General features: G+C 42.0%; 1 protein-coding gene across 1 annotated transcript in view; it reads left to right on the top strand.

Annotated features, from left to right (window-relative positions):
- LOC110495059 (voltage-dependent T-type calcium channel subunit alpha-1I) overlaps nt 1-17,107 on the top strand; it is a 99,646-nt gene that overhangs the window by 70,556 nt on the left and 11,983 nt on the right. Inside the window, exons 27-30 of the mRNA XM_036948343.1 lie at nt 6,589-6,741; nt 12,275-12,409; nt 13,644-13,839; nt 14,325-14,650. Of these exons, the coding sequence (XP_036804238.1) occupies nt 6,589-6,741; nt 12,275-12,409; nt 13,644-13,839; nt 14,325-14,650 (810 nt within the window). The remainder of the gene's footprint in view (nt 1-6,588; nt 6,742-12,274; nt 12,410-13,643; nt 13,840-14,324; nt 14,651-17,107) is intronic.

The raw sequence follows: 17,107 nt of genomic DNA on the forward strand, positions 1-17,107 counted from the left end.
ACGCTTACCAGATAATGTTTAATTAAACAACAGAACAGAATGAATCATCTTCACTAGGGGTTACGAAAAGAGAACAGACTGAATCATCTTCACTATGGGTTATGAAAAGAGAACAGAATTAATCATCTTCACTATGGGTTATGAAAAGAGAACAGAATGAATCATCTTCACTATGGGTTATGAAAGGAGAACATAATGTATCATCTTCACTCTGGGTTATGAATAGAGAACAGAATGAATAATTTTCACTATGGTTATGAAAAGAGAACAGAATGAATCATCTTCACTCTGGGTTATGAATAGAGAACAGAATGAATCATTTTCACTATGGGTTACGAAAAGAGAACAGAATTAATCATCTTCACTATCGGTTACGAAAAGAGAACAGAATTAATCATCTTCACTATGGGTTATAAAAAGAGAACAGAATTAATCATCTTCACTCAGGGTTATGAAAAGAACAGAATGAATCATCTTCACTATGGGTTATGAAAAGAGAACAGAATGAATCATCTTCACTCTGGGTTATGAAAAGAACAGAATGAATCATCTTCACTATGGGTTATGAAAAGAGAACAGAATGAATCATCTTCACTATGGGTTATGAAAAGAGAACAGAATGAATCATCTTCACAATGGGTTATGAAAAGACGGAAGCATAAAGAGAGAATGAGAGAGATGAGAGGGAGATACATTTTACACACGTAAGACAGCTTGGGAGAGTGTGAAAGAGAGAGAAGGGAGGAGGAGGGTGAGAAAGAGAGAAAGAGAGCGACAGAGGGACAGAGAGAGAAAGCGAGAAAGCCTTGAAATACCATAGAAACGGCCAGCCCTAGAATGAGCATCTCTGTCGGAGGGTTGACTACAGGAAGTGGAGTGCCAAGATGTTGAGTTTGACAGACAGGAAATCAAACACACTGACAGGGACAGGCCCCGGGGGTAGATGTCACACACACACACACACACACACACACACACACAGAGAGAGAGATCAACGAGGTGTGTTAACACCGTGTGTGTTCATACAGAGCGCTAGACGCTGCCTGGATCTTCTGTCTTCAGGCTTGATGATGTGAATCACCATCACATTGAGAAGCTAAAACACACAGCAGGAATGATCATCACAGGCTGCTCCTGTCAAACCACCAACGCTTTCTTCATCAAGGGCAGAGTTTGGTCTGGTAAACCTAGTCTGGTTAAAACTTAGTCTGGTAAAGCTAGTCTGGTTAAACCTAGTCTGGTTAAACCTAGTCTGGTTAACCTAGTTTGGTAAACCTAGTCTGGGTAAACATAGTCTGGGAAACCTAGTCTGGTAAACCTAGTCTGGTTAACATAGTCTGGGTAAACATAGTCTGGGTAAACCTAGTCTGGTAAACCTAGTCTGGTTAACATGGTCTGGGTAAACATAGTCTGGGTTAACCTAGTCTGGGTAAACCTAGTCTGGTTAACCTAGTCTGGTAAACATAGTTTGGTAAACCTAGTCTGGGTAAACCTAGTCTGGTAAACCTAGTCTGGTTAACATAGTCTGGTTAAACATAGTCTGGTAAACCTAGTCTGGTAAACCTAGTCTGGTAAACCTAGTCTGGGTAAACCTAGTCTGGTAAACCTAGTCTGGTAAACCTAGTTTGGTAAACCTAGTCTGGTTAAACCTAGTCTGGTTAACATAGTCTGGGTAAACATAGTCTGGGTAAACCTAGTCTGGTTAAACATAGTCTGGTAAACCTAGTCTGGTAAACCTAGTCTGGGTAAACCTAGTCTGGGTAAACCTAGTCTGGGTAAACCTAGTCTGGTTAAACCTAGTCTGGGTAAACCTAGTCTGGTTAAACCTAGTCTGGTAAACCTAGTCTGGTTAAACCTAGTCTGGGTAAACCTAGTCTGGTAAACCTAGTCAAAATGTTAATGTATTCTTATTTGCTTCAGATGTCAGAATGCTTTATAGAGTGGATCTTCATGTTTCTTATTGGCATTCACAAAAGTACCAAGTACAGTATGCACCTTGTGTGAGGAACGGCCCATAGTATCAGGAGCCTATTTCCTGTTCCTGTAGTGTGAAGCAGTTCGATGTACAAGTACACCCCCTGGATAGGACGCTCGTCTACGTGTCTCAGGGACTTACTCCCAATCTATTTCCTGTTCCTGTAGCGTGAGGCAGCTTGATGTACAAGTACACCCCCTGGATAGGACGCTCGTCTACGTGTCTCAGGGACTTACTCCCAATCTATTTCCTGTTCCTGTAGCGTGAGGCAGCTTGATGTACAAGTACACCCCCTGGATAGGACACTTGTCTACGTGTCTCAGGGACTTACTCCCAGTCTATTTCCTGTTCCCGTAGCGTGAGGCAGCTTGATGTACAAGTACACCCCCTGGATAGGACGCTCGTCTACGTGTCTCAGGGACTTACTCCCAATCTATTTCCTGTTTCTGTAGCGTGAGGCAGCTTGATGTACAAGTACACCCCCTGGATAGGACGCTCGTCTACGTGTCTCAGGGACTTACTCCCAATCTATTTCCTGTTCCTGTAGCGTGAGGCAGCTTGATGTACAAGTACACCCCCTGGATAGGACGCTCGTCTACGTGTCTCAGGGACTTACTCCCAATCTATTTCCTGTTCCTGTAGCGTGAGGCAGCTTGATGTACAAGTACACCCCCTGGATAGGACGCTTGTCTACGTGTCTCAGGGACTTACTCCCAATCTATTTCCTGTTCCTGTAGCGTGAGGCAGCTTGATGTACAAGTACACCCCCTGGATAGGACACTCGTCTACGTGTCTCAGGGACTTACTCCCAATCTATTTCCTGTTCCTGTAGCGTGAGGCAGCTTGATGTACAAGTACACCCCCTGGATAGGACGCTTGTCTACGTGTCTCAGGGACTTACACCCAATCTATTTCCTGTTCCTGTAGCGTGAGGCAGCTTGATGTACAAGTACACCCCCTGGATAGGACGCTCGTCTACGTGTCTCAGGGACTTACTCCCAATCTATTTCCTGTTTCTGTAGCGTGAGGCAGCTTGATGTACAAGTACACCCCCTGGATAGGACGCTCGTCTACGTGTCTCAGGGACTTACTCCCAATCTATTTCCTGTTTCTGTAGCGTGAGGCAGCTTGATGTACAAGTACACCCCCTGGATAGGACGCTCGTCTACGTGTCTCAGGGACTTACTCCCAATCTATTTCCTTAATGCTGAGTGCCAAGGAGTATGCCTCGCCCGGGGATCAAACTTCCAACCTTCCTATCTCCGGGCGCACACTCACTGTATTGTAGGTAAATGTATGAGTTGGCCTGTAATGAGTTGTACACAGTACCAGTCAAAAGTTTGGACACACCTACTCATTCAAGCGTGTTTCTTTATTTAGACTATTTTCTACATTGTAGAATAATAGTGAAGACATCAAAACTATGAAATAACACATATGGAATCATGTAGTAACCAAAAAAGTGTTAAACAAATCAAAATATATTTTATATTTGAGATTTTTCAAAGTAGCCAACCTTTTCCTTGATGACAGCTTTGCACCCTCTTGGCATTCTCTCAACCAGCTTCATGAGGTAGTCACCTGGAATGCATTTCAATTAACAGGTGTGCCTTGTTAATAGTTCATTTGTGGAATTTCTTTCCTTCTTAATGCGTTTGAGCCAATCAGTTGTGTTGTCAAATCAAATGTTATTGGTCACATACACATGGTTAGCAGATGTTGTTGTGAGTGTAGTGAAATGTTTCTGCTTTTAGATCCGACAGCGCAGCAGTATCTAACAGATACTATCTAACAATTCCACAACAAAACGTAATACACACAGTCTAGTATGGAATGGAATGGGATGAGAATATATACACTCCCGTTCAAAAGTTTGGGGTCACTTAGAAATGTCCTGGTTTTTGAAAGAAAAGCTAATTTTTTGTCCATTAAAATAACATCAAATTGATCCGAAATTCAGTGTAGACATTGTTAATGTTTTGTTGTAAATTACTATTGTAGCTGGAAACGGCAGATTTTTTTAGGGAATATCTACATAGGCGTACAGAGGCCCATTATCAGCAACCATCACTCCTGTGTTCCAATGGCACGTTGTGTTAGCTAATCCAAGTTTGTCATTTTAAAAGGCTAATTGATCATTAGAAACCCCTTTTACAATCTGTTAGCACAACTGAAAACTGCTGTTCTCATCAAAGAAGCAATAAAACGGGCCTCCTTTAGACTAGTTGAGTATCTGGAGCGTCAGAATTTGTTGGTTTGATTACAAGCTCAAATGGCAGAAACAATTAACTTTCTAATGAAACTCGTCAGTTTATTCTTGTTCTGAAAAATGAAGGCTATTTCATGTGAGAAATTGCCAAGTAACTGAGGATCTTATACAACGCTGTGTACTACTACCTTCACAGAACAGAGCAAACTGTCTCTAACCAGAATAGAAAGAGGAGTCGGAGGCCCGGTGCACAACTGAGCAAGAGGACAAGTACATTAGAGTGTCTAGTTTGAGAAACAGATGCCTCACAAGCTCTCAAATGGCAGCTTCATTAAATAGTACCCGCAAAACACCAGTCTCAACGTCAACAGTGAAGAGGCGACTCCGGGATGCTGGCCTTCTGGGCAGAGTTGCAAAGAAAAAGCCATATCTCAGACTGGCCAAGAAAAAGATACGATTAATATGGGCAAAAGAACCCAGACACTGGACAGAGGAACGCTGCCTAGAAGGCCAGCATCCCGGAGTCGCCTCCTCACTGTTGACGTTGAGACTGGTGTTTTGTGGGTACTATTTAATGAAGCTGCCAGTTTTCTAATGATCAATTAGCCTTAAAATGATAAGCTTGGATTAGCCAACACAACGTGCTATTGGAACACAGGAGTGATGGTTGCTGATGATGGGCCTCTGTACGCCTATGTAGATATTCCATTAAAAAATCAGCCGTTTCCAGCTACAATAGTCATTTACAACATTAACAATGTCTACACTGTATTTCGGATCAATTTGATGTTATTTTAATGAACAAAAAATGTGCTTTTCTTTCAAAAACATACACATATGAGATGAGTAATACGAGAGATGTAAAAGACGAAGTCCATATTATGTCAAGAACAGCTCAAATAAGCAAAGAGAAACGACAGTCCATCATTACTTTAAGACATGAAGGTCAGTCAATACGGAAAATGTCAAGAACTTTGAAAGTTTCTTCAAGTGCAGTAGAAGAAACCATCAAGCGCTATGATGAAACTGGCTCTCATGAGGACCGACACAGGAAAGGAAGACCCAGAGTTACCTCTGCTGCAGAGGATAAGTTCATTAGAGTTAACTGCATAAGAAATTGCTGGCCAAATAAATGCTTCACAGAGTTCAAGTAACAGACACATCTCAACATTAACTGTTCAGAAGAGACTCAATGAATCAGGTTTTCATAGTCGAAGTGCTTCAAATATACCACTACTAAAGATACCAATAAGCAGAAACTTGCTTGGGCCAAGAATCACGAGCAATGGACATTAGACCAGTGGAAATCTGTCCTTTTGGTCTGATGAGTCCAAATGTTTGGTTCCAACTGCCTTGCCTTTGTGAGGTGCAGAGTAGGTGAACAGATGATCTCTGCATGTGTGGTTTCCACCATGAAGCATGGAGGAGGAGGTGTGATGGTGTGGGAGTGCTTTGTTGGTGACACTGTCAGTGATTTATTTGAATTTTCTTAACCAGCATGGCTACCACAGCATTCTGCAGCGATACGTCATCCCATCTGGTTTGCGCTTGGGACTATCATTTGTTTTTCAACAGGACAATGACCCAACACACCTCCAGGCTGTGTAAGGGCTATTTGTCCAAGAAGGAGAGTGATAGTGTGCTGCATCAGATGACCTGGCCTCCACAATCACCCAACCTCAACCCAACTGAGATGGTTTGGGCTGAGTTGGACTGCAGAGTGAAGGAAAAGCATCCAAGAAGTGCTCAGTATATGTGGGAACTCCTTCAAGACTGTTGGAAAAGCATTCTAGGTGAAGCTGGTTGAGAGAATGCCAAGAGTTTGCAAAGCTGTCATCGAGGCAAAGGGTGGCTACATTGAAGAATCTCAAATATAAAATATATTTTTTTGTAACACTTTTTTGGTTACTACATGATTCCATATGTGTTATTTCATAGTTTTGTTGTCTTCACTATTATTCTACAATGTAGAAAATAGTAAAAATAAAGAAAAACCCTTGAATGAGTAGGTGTGTCCAAACTTTTGACTGGTACTGGGTATATCCTCTGTGTGTCCCCAGGAGAGTCAGTGGACAGTGTTTAATGTACATATCCTCTGTGTGTCTCCAGGAGAGTCAGTGGACAGTGTTTAATGTATTTATCCTATTGTATGTCTCCAGGAGAGTCAGTGGACAGTGTTTAATGTATATATCCTCTGTGTGTCTCCAGGAGAGTCAGTGGACAGTGTTTAATGTATATATCCTCTGTGTGTCCCCAGGAGAGTCAGTGGACAGTGTTTAATGTATATATCCTCTGTGTGTCCCCAGGAGAGTCAGTGGACAGTGTTTAATGTATATATCCTCTGTGTGTCCCCAGGAGAGTCAGTGGACAGTGTTTAATGTATACATCCTCTGTGTGTCCCCAGGAGAGTCAGTGGTTGGACAGTGTATCTCTGCTGATAAAGGACTCATTTGAAGGAGAGATGCTGATGATTGACAACCTCTCTGGGTCTGTCTTCCATCACTACTCCTCTACCTCTTCTCCTGTCTGGAAGGACTACAAGGGGAATCTGCAAGAGGTACACATGCACACACATACACACACAATATGAATGCACAAAACACAATATGAATGCACAAACACACACAGGTGCTCATAAACATGCACACGCACACTTACAGTACACATATCACACACACACACACACACACACACACACACACACACACACACACACACACACACACACACACACACACACACACTACATCGATATGGGATTAACATCTCATGTCAATCATCCTGCTGTATAACTCAAAGGAAGCTATAGTGGTAGCTGTCAATCAAACAGACTGAGAAAACAGTGCTTTCCCTCCATACCTTACATTAATGTTCTTCTGAATGATGACACACACACTTAAATACAAACATTTAATGTGTGTGTATGATACACTTTGTGTGTACATGTGTGTGTGTGTGTGTGTGTGTGTGTGTGTGTGTAATTCATCTCTTTATGTTAATGTAATCTGCATGGTAGTTTGTTAAAATCACAAACAGAAAGAAATGCTCATGACAAGGCTGTACCATTCCCTGGAGAATCCAGTTCTGTTGATTCAGTATGAGAACATCTCATCTACATATCTGTTGTTGGCCAATCACATTCAACCTCCCTCTAACCTTGTTGCTATTCTCTCAACAAAATCATTTAATTCAGGACTATGTTGAGTTGACTTTCAAATACAGATGACATGCATGCACACACACATTCCCTATCTATCCATCATATTGTTATTGTGATGCTATCTTCATATGCATTATTTATATGCTGTGTGTGTGTGTGTGTGTGTGTGTGTGTGTGTGTGTGTGGTGTGTGTGTGTGTGTGTGTGTGTGTGTGTGTGTGTGTGTGTGTGTGTGTGTGTGTGTGTGTGTGTGTGTGTGTGTGTGTGTGTGTGTGTGTGTGTGTGTGTGTGTGTGTGTGTGTGTGTGTGTGTGTGTGTGTGTGTGTGTGTGTGTGCGTGCGTGCGTGCGTGCGTGCGTGCGTGCGTGCGTGCGTGCGTGCGTGCGTGCGTGCGTGCGTGCGTGCGTGCGTGCGTGCGTGCGTGCGTGCGTGCGTGCGTGCGTGCGTGCGTGCGTGCGTGCGTGCGTGCGTGCGTGCGTGCGTGCGTGCGTGCGTGCGTGCGTGCGTGCGTGCGTGCGTGCGTGCGTGTGTGTGTGTTTGTGTGTGTGTGTGTGTGTGTGTTTGCATCGCTACCAGACGTAACCTTTAGGAATAATGTTATGATGCACATTCGCTGCTGCGTTTGATCTTTCTGGAGTTACCATGGGGAACACTGGAGAATGCATGTATTTAACTAATTCTGTACATTTCTATACATTTCTATATAAACTCAGCAAAGTAAGGAACATCCTCTCACTGTCAACTGCGTTTATTTTCAGCAAACTTAACATGTGTAAATATTTGTATGAACATAACAAGATTCAACAACTGAGACATAAACTGAACAAGTTCCACAGACATGTGACTAACAGAAATTGAATAATGTGTTCCTGAACAAAGGGGGGGGTCAAAATCAAAAGTAACAGTCAGTATCTGGTGTGGCCACCAGCTGCATTAAATACTGCAGTGCATCTCCTTCTCATGGACTGCACCAGATTAGCCAATTCTTGCTGTTCTTGATGTTACCCCGCTCTTCCACCAAGGCACCTGCAAGTTCCCGGACATTTCTGGGGAGGAATGGCCCTAGCCCTCACCCTTCGATCCCAGACGTGCTCAATGGGATTGAGATCCGGGCTCTTCGCTGGTCATGACAGAACACACAGAACGAGAACGAGCAGTATGGCTGGTGGCATTGTCATGCTGGAGGGTCATGTCAGGATGAGCCTGCAGGAAGGGTACCACATGAGGGAGGAGGATGTCTTCCCTGTAACGCACAGCGTTGAGACTGCCTGCAATGACAACAAGCTCAGTCCGATGATGCTGTGACACACCATCCCAGACCATGACGGACCCTCCACCTCCAAATCAATCCCGCTCCAGAGTACAGGCCTCAGTGTAACGCTGATTCCTTCAACGATAAATGCGAATCCGACCATCACCCCTGGTGAGACAAAACCGCGACTCGTCAGTGAAGGACACTTTTTGCCAGTCCTGTCTGGTCCAGCAACGGTGGGTTTGTGCTGGGGGTGTTGTCTGGTGAGGACCTGCCTTTACAACAGGCCTATAGGCCCTCAGTCCAGCCTCACTCCGCCTATTGTGGACAGTCTGAGCACTGATGGAGGGTTTGTGCGTTCCTGGTGTAACTAGGGCAGTTGTTATTGCCATCCTGTACCTGTCCCGCAGGTGTGATGTTCGGATGTACCAATCCTGTGCAGGTGTTGTTACACGTGGTCTGCCACTGCGAGGACGATCAGCTGTCCGTCCTGTCTCCCTGTAGCGCTGTCTTAGTTGTCTCACAGTATGGACATTGCAGTTTATTGCCCTGGCCACATCTGCAGTCCTCATGCCTCCTTGCAGCATGCCTAAGGCACGTTCACGCAGATGAGCAGGGACCCTGGGCATCTATCTTTTGGTGTTTTTCAGAGACAGTTGAAAGGCCTCTTTAGTGTCCTAAGTTATCATAACTGTGACCTTAAGTGCCTACCATCTGTAAGCAGTTAGTGTCTTAACGATCGTTCCACAGGTGCATGTTCATTAATTGTTTATGGTTCATTGAACAAGCATGGGAAACAGTGTTTAAACCCTTCACAATGAAGATCTGTGAAGTTATTTGGATTTTTCCGAATTATCTTTGAAGACAGGGTTCTGAAAAATGGATGTTTCTTTTTTTGCTGAGTCTACATATGTAAGTAATATAAGTAATATGTGGTTTTCATGACTGTGGGCCTGAAACACATCACGTGTCAGTAATGATGGTGGGATGACTGGGATGTCAATGTTTGGGGGGGGGGGGGCATACTTTACATACTATGCTAGATGTAGTGCAGTACACACAGAGAGAACAGTAGTGAGAGGTCTCGCCTTAACCTGACATCATCTGTCCATCCATCTATCTCTCTCTCTCTCTCTCTCCATCTTTCACCCTCTCTTCATTGTTTTTATTTTCTCTCTCTTTATTTCTCTATCTCTCTCTCTCTTCACTTCTCTCTCTCTCCCTTTCTCTCTTTCTCCCATCCCTCCCTCTTTTTCATTATACTGATGGGCTCAGACCAGCTGACAGGGAGATTCCTCAGAGTCGGTCTAATGGTCCAGATATAACCCATACTGCCATATTACCATACCAACCTGTCACTACCACCTCCATGACTGTCAGCCAATCAGCCGCTCAACTTTTTGACACAGTCCACCTAAAGAGCAGGCTGTCAATTACTTACATCACTGTGGGAGTTAGAACTTTAGTCAGTTACAACTTTAGTCAGTTACAACTTTAGTCCGTTACTACTTTAGTCAGTTACTACTTTAGTCAGTTACTACTTTAGTCAGTTACTACTTTAGTCAGTTACAACTTTTGTCTGTTACAACTTTAGTCAGTTACTACTTTAGTCAGTTACAACTTTAGTTCGTTACAACTTTAGTCCGTTACAACTTTAGTCCGTTACAACTTTTGTCAGTTACAAATTTAGTCCGTTACAACTTTAGTCAGTTACAACTTTAGTCCGTTACAACTTTTGTGCGTTACAACTTTAGTCAGTTACAACTTTAGTCCGTTACAACTTTAGTTCGTTACAACTTTAGTTCGTTACAACTTTAGTCCGTTACAACTTTAGTCAGTCTCTACTTTAGTCAGTTACAACTTTAGTTTGTTACAACTTTAGTCAGTTACAACTTTTGTCCGTTACAACTTTAGTCAGTTACAAATTTAGTCCGTTACAACTTTAGTCAGTTACAACTTTAGTCCGTTACAACTTTAGTCCGTTACAACTTTAGTTCGTTACAACTTTAGTCCGTTACAACTTTAGTCCGTTACAACTTTAGTCAGTTACAACTTTAGTCCGTTACAACTTTAGTCCGTTACAACTTTAGTCCGTTACAACTTTAGTCCGTTACAACTTAAGTTCGTTACAACTTTAGTCAGTTACAACTTTTGTCCGTTACAACTTTTGTCCGTTACAACTTTAGTCAGTTACAACTTTAGTCAGTTACAACTTTAGTCCGTTACAACTTTAGTTCGTTACAACTTTAGTTCGTTACAACTTTAGTCCGTTACAACTTTAGTCAGTCTCTACTTTAGTCAGTTACAACTTTAGTTTGTTACAACTTTAGTCAGTTACAACTTTTGTCCGTTACAACTTTAGTCAGTTACAAATTTAGTCCGTTACAACTTTAGTCAGTTACAACTTTAGTCCGTTACAACTTTAGTCCGTTACAACTTTAGTTCGTTACAACTTTAGTCCGTTACAACTTTAGTCCGTTACAACTTTAGTCAGTTACAACTTTAGTCCGTTACAACTTTAGTCCGTTACAACTTTAGTCCGTTACAACTTTAGTCCGTTACAACTTAAGTTCGTTACAACTTTAGTCAGTTACAACTTTTGTCCGTTACAACTTTAGTCAGTTACAAATTTAGTCCGTTACAACTTTAGTCAGTTACAACTTTAGTCCGTTACAACTTTAGTCCGTTACAACTTTAGTTCGTTACAACTTTAGTCCGTTACAACTTTAGTCCGTTACAACTTTAGTCAGTTACAACTTTAGTCCGTTACAACTTTAGTCCGTTACAACTTTAGTCCGTTACAACTTTAGTCCGTTACAACTTCAGTCCGTTACAACTTTAGTTTGTTACAACTTTAGTCAGTTACAACTTTAGTCCGTTACAACTTTAGTTCGTTACAACTTTAGTCAGTTACAACTTTTGTCCGTTACAACTTTAGTCAGTTACAACTTTAGTCCGTTACAACTTTAGTCAACTACAACTTTAGTCCGTTACAACTTTAGTTCGTTACAACTTTAGTTCGTTACAACTTTAGTCCGTTACAACTTTAGTCAGTCTCTACTTTAGTCAGTTACAACTTTAGTTTGTTACAACTTTAGTCCGTTACAACTTTAGTCAGTTTCTACTTTAGTCAGTTTCTACTTTAGTCCGTTACAACTTTAGTCAGATACAACTTTAGTCCATTACAACTTTAGTCCGTTACAACTTTAGTCCGTTACAACTTTAGTCTGTTACAACTTTAGTCCGTTACAACTTTAGTCCGTTACAACTTTAGTTCGTTACAACTTTAGTCCATTACAACTTTAGTCAGTCTCTACTTTAGTCAGTTACAACTTTAGTCCATTACAACTTTAGTCAGTTACAGCTTTAGTCAGTTACAACTTTAGTCAGATACAACTTTAGTCAGTTACAACTTTAGTCAGATACAACTTTAGTCAGTTACAACTTTCGTCAGTCACTGGATACAGGGCAACACATTTGAACTGTATGAGTTGTTATGACAGCTTATAGCAAGTGTTATTGTGCACTGTATATGCATTATTTGGCACTTTAAATGCGCTTATAATGAATCATAATATTTTTACCAAAAATAAAGTGTTTCTCACACTTTTCACATAAGAAATCGGGTGTATTGAATAACATAATGTGCTCTGTTGGAATTCTGTGTGTTTGTATCGCAGATCCGATTGGCTGAGGTGGAGCAGGCGTCTCTGATGTCAGAGCAGTTGTCTGACAAGTCGTCATCACTGGCCCTTCCTGATGATCTTAGTCTGGACGACCACAGTGACTACCAGCTCCTGGTCAGGGACGGCAAGGTGGGGCGTGCACACGCACAGACTTACTCTCATTGACACAAAACATGCGCACACACTGAGAAACTATATACGTTTTGTTTTTGCATAATTCAACTGCTTACACACTTGAACACATTCTATCACACACTGCATCCCACTGCATTAACTGCTTGATTAGCGAATCAATGCTCCCGTGTGTGTTTCACCATGTGCCGTGGGCAGGCTAGGGTGACGGGTCTGTGTTTGTTGGTGTCTGTGTGCCTGTGTGTGTGCGTGTATGTGTGTGTGTGCGTGTAAGCAAGATCGTGATGTGCGTGTGTGCATGCGTGTGTGTGAGTGTATGTGTGCGTTTGTGTGTGTGAGAATGATCGCGATGTGGGTGCGCATGCGTGTGTGCGTGTATGTGTGTGTGTGTGTGTGTGTGTAATCATCCCGTCTCCTCTAAGCTGTTTCATCTGGTTTACCTTATTGCTTTTCTCTATTGAAACTAATTTGATATCCAATCTAAAACGAGGCACTGTGGAGCTTGCAATTACTTTAGTTTGGAAAAATATATTACTAATCAACAGATGTATTGACTGAAGAGAGATGAAGTATCAAATATTAGGAAATATCAAAATGTATAAAATTCTCTAAATTGGAAAAATATCCCATGGTGCTTTTTATTACAATTATATTTAATTGGTATCAATATTTCATTTGGTCATTTCATTTCACAGTTAACACTATTTACATTGAGACTTTTGCTTTACCACAGACAACGCTTTTGTTGTTGCTATTGTTGTTGTTGTTGCTGATGTTGGCTAGTTAGCTAGCGTGCTCGGCTAACCCCTAATGAATGGTGCTATCAGCTAACAAAATGCTAGTCTTTCCAAATATTGACAACAAGATCAAGCATTCAAGTTCAACCACCTTTGACTCTAAGTTATGCCTATTTCAATGCTAATATGCTAGTGTGGTAGTTGAACTCTTTTAACATGCTACACCAGGGGTAGCCTCATTTGGTTAATACACTTAAAATGCTAATAGATAGATATAATGAGGGGGGAGATAGAATGTTACATGGTCATTCACTCTAGGGCTAGCCCTTATAGCCATAGCAACAGATGCTTATTGATTTCTAATAATGCTAGCAGTAGTACCTGGAACTTTACAGATTATATGTGAGTGTTAATTGAAGTCATCCTGAATGCTTATATTTGTTATAGGATAACTCTGAGGTACTCCCCCTCCCCCAATCTCTTTCTCTCTATAGGAGGAGAGAGGGAGCAGTGACTCCCACAGTTCTGAGGAATTGAGGGGGATTCAGGCTGGGTGTGGAGGGCGTTGGGGGCACGGAGGTTCTCGACCCCACAGCAGAGGCCCTGAAGATGGGGTAGGATTCCTGCTAGAGGTGGGTGCCCAGCCCCAGTTCCAGAGCCAGTCTCTCCAGTTCCTCCACCACAACAGAGGTAACCTTGTTCTCCTTTTTCTTCCATCTCATTAGCACTTGTGAAATCTGATGGATATGTGTGCATACATTACCAGTTGACATTTTCATCTTGTGACCTTGGTTTATGATCTTGGTATTTAACTGACTGTGTTTAGTGATGATCACATGACTTTGCAATGACATTGAAATGATCATTTCATTCAGAAGGTTTTCCTTCTCATGCTCAGATGTGTGAGAGAGAAAATTATGTTTTGCTCCGTATTCACACAGTTGATTACACCGACATCCCAATGTTAATTAACTAAAAGACAGATGGGCAAGCATACACAAAGACATTGATTAACGACATTCAATGACATGCCTATCCTTCCTCCCACCATAACATTAGCGTTATACAGCTGGATGGATGACTGGATGGATGGATGGATAACTGGATAGATAACTCATGTTCATTCTACATGCAACATTTCTATCTTTCTATAGATAATAACTGTATGTCAACAGATGATGATGGCCATCACAGTGACCAGGTTGGCAGTGTCGGATGTAGAGGTTCCTCCTCTCCTCTCTTCCATCTCCCTGTGGAGTTCTTTCACCCCGCCACAGCCACAGCGGTCCCCCCACCCATCCACAGGACGGGGGTAGACCCAGGGGGGAGAGAGGCATCCAGGCTGCCTTCCCCAGCCTCCTGGTCCTCTCTGCGCTCCCCAGGGGCCAACAGCAGTGTCCTAGACTCCCCAGGGGCCAACAGCAGAGTCCTAGACTCCCAAGGGGCCAAAAGCAGGGTCCTAGACTCCTCAGGGGCCAACAGTAGGGTCCTAGTTTCCCAGGTAAGAGGTCATGGGGTCATATTGGTAGAGGGAGTATTCATGTAGTGAAATGTACACTGGGTGTACAAAATATTAAGAACACCTTCCTAATATTGAGTTGCCCATCCCAGGTGTGTCAGGTTGGCTGTATGTCCTTTGGGTGGTGGACCATTCTTGATACACACAAATCAAATAAAAATTGTATTGGTCACATACACATGGTCAGCTGATGTTATTGGTCACATACACATGGTCAGCTGATGTTATTGGTCACATACACATGGTCAGCTGATGTTATTGGTCACATACACATGGTCAGCTGATGTTATTGGTCACATACACATGGTTAGCAGATGTTATTGGCCACACACACATGGTTAACAGATGTTATTGGTCACACACACATGGTTAGCAGATGTTATTGGTCACACACACATGGTTAGCAGATGTTTTTGGTCACACACACATGGTTAGCAGATGTTATTGGTCACACACACATGGTTAGCAGATGTTATTGGTCACATACACATGGTTAGCAGATGTTATTGGTCACACACACATGGTTAGCAGATGTTATTGGTCACACACACATGGTTAGCAGATGTTATTGGTCACATACACATGGTTAGCAGATGTTATTGGTCACACACACATGGTTAGCAGATGTTATTGGTCACACACACATGGTTAGCAGATGTTATTGGTCACACACACATGGTTAGCAGATGTTATTGGTCACATACACATAGTTTGCAGATGTTTTTGCGAGTGTAGCGAAATGCTTGTGCACAGGAAACTGTTGCGCGTGAAAAACCCTGCAGAGTTGCAGTTCTTGACAAACTCAAACCGGTGCACCTGGCACTTACTACCATACCCTACTGACACTGAAAAAAAGGGACACCGTCTTCCAAATGATCGCACCGCAACATGCACAAATTCATGTTGTTACTCCTATGAACAGAGAAAGTGAAATATTTCTCGATATTAAAACTTCTTACGGCTAGGCTCAAAAACATTCAGCTGAAAAGGCAGAGCGCGAAATAAAAAAACATTTTTTATAAATATGTAACTTTCATACATTCACAAGTGCAAGACACCAAATTAACGATAGACTTCTTGATAATCTACCCATCTTGTCCGATTTCAAAAAGGCTTTACAGCGAAAGCACACCATATGATTATGTTAGGTCAGAGCCTAGTCACAAAAACACACATAGCCATTTTCCAGCCAAAGAGAGGAGTCACAAAATGCAGAAATAGAGATAAAATGAATCACTAACCTTTGATGATCTTCATAAGATTGCACTCATAGGACTTCATGCTACACAATACATGTATGTTTTGTTTGATAAAGTTCATATTTATATCTGCCTCAAAAACATCCGGCAAATTTTCAGAGAGCCACATCAATATACAGAAATACTCATAATATGCACAGAATTATAGATATACTTCTCCTTAATGCAGCCGCTGTGTCAGATTTCAAAAAAGCTTTACGGAAAAAGCAAACCATGCAATAATCTGAGTACGGCACTCAGACACAAAAACAAGCCATGCAGATACCCGCCATGTTGTGGAGTCAGTAAAAGTCAGAAATAGCATTATAAATATTCACTTACCTTTGATGATCTTCATCAGAATGCACTCCCAGGAATCTTAGTTCCACAATAAATGTTTCTTTTGTTCGATAAAGTCCATCATTTATGTCCAAATTTTGTTAGCGCATTTGGTAAACAAATCCAAACTCACGAAGCGTGGGCAAGTCCAGGAGGTTCAGACGAAAAGTTCAAAAAGTCATATTACAGTTCGTAGAAACATGTCAAACGAAGTATAGAATCAATCTTTAGGATGTTTTTAACATAAATATTCAATAATGTTCCAACCGAAGAATTCCTTTGTCTTTAGAATTGCAATGGAACACATGTCGCTCTCACGTGTGCACACGTGATCAGCTCATGGCACTCTGGCAGGCCTCTGGTTGCATCAGCTCTCATTCGCCCCCACGTCACAGTAGAAGCCTCAAACAACGTTCTAAAGACTGTTGATATCTAGTGGAAGCCTTAGGAAGTGCAATTTGACCCCATAGACACTGTATATTCGATAGGCAAGTTGAAAAACTACAAACTTCAGATTTCCCACTTCCTGGTTGGATTTTTCTCAGGTTTTCGCCTGCCATATGAGTTCTGTTACACTCACAGACATCATTCAAACAGTTTTAGAAACCCCAGAGTGTTTTCCATCCAATACTAATATGCATATATTAGCTTCTGGGCCTGAGTAGCAGGAGATTTACTCTGGGCGCGCTTTTCATTCGAATGTGAAAATGCTGCCCCCTATCCCAAACAGTTTAAAAAAAGACCCAAGCTGCTAATAAAACAACGCCTATCAATAAACTTTCCCACTCATTCATTACAGCTGCACTGCTTGTTGTGGCGGGAGTGGAAGTACAAAGAAAACATATTTTATGGCTAATAAAAG

The sequence above is a fragment of the Oncorhynchus mykiss genome, chromosome 17 (genome assembly GCF_013265735.2).
Source record: "Oncorhynchus mykiss isolate Arlee chromosome 17, USDA_OmykA_1.1, whole genome shotgun sequence".
Taxonomy (NCBI): Eukaryota; Metazoa; Chordata; class Actinopteri; order Salmoniformes; family Salmonidae; genus Oncorhynchus; species Oncorhynchus mykiss.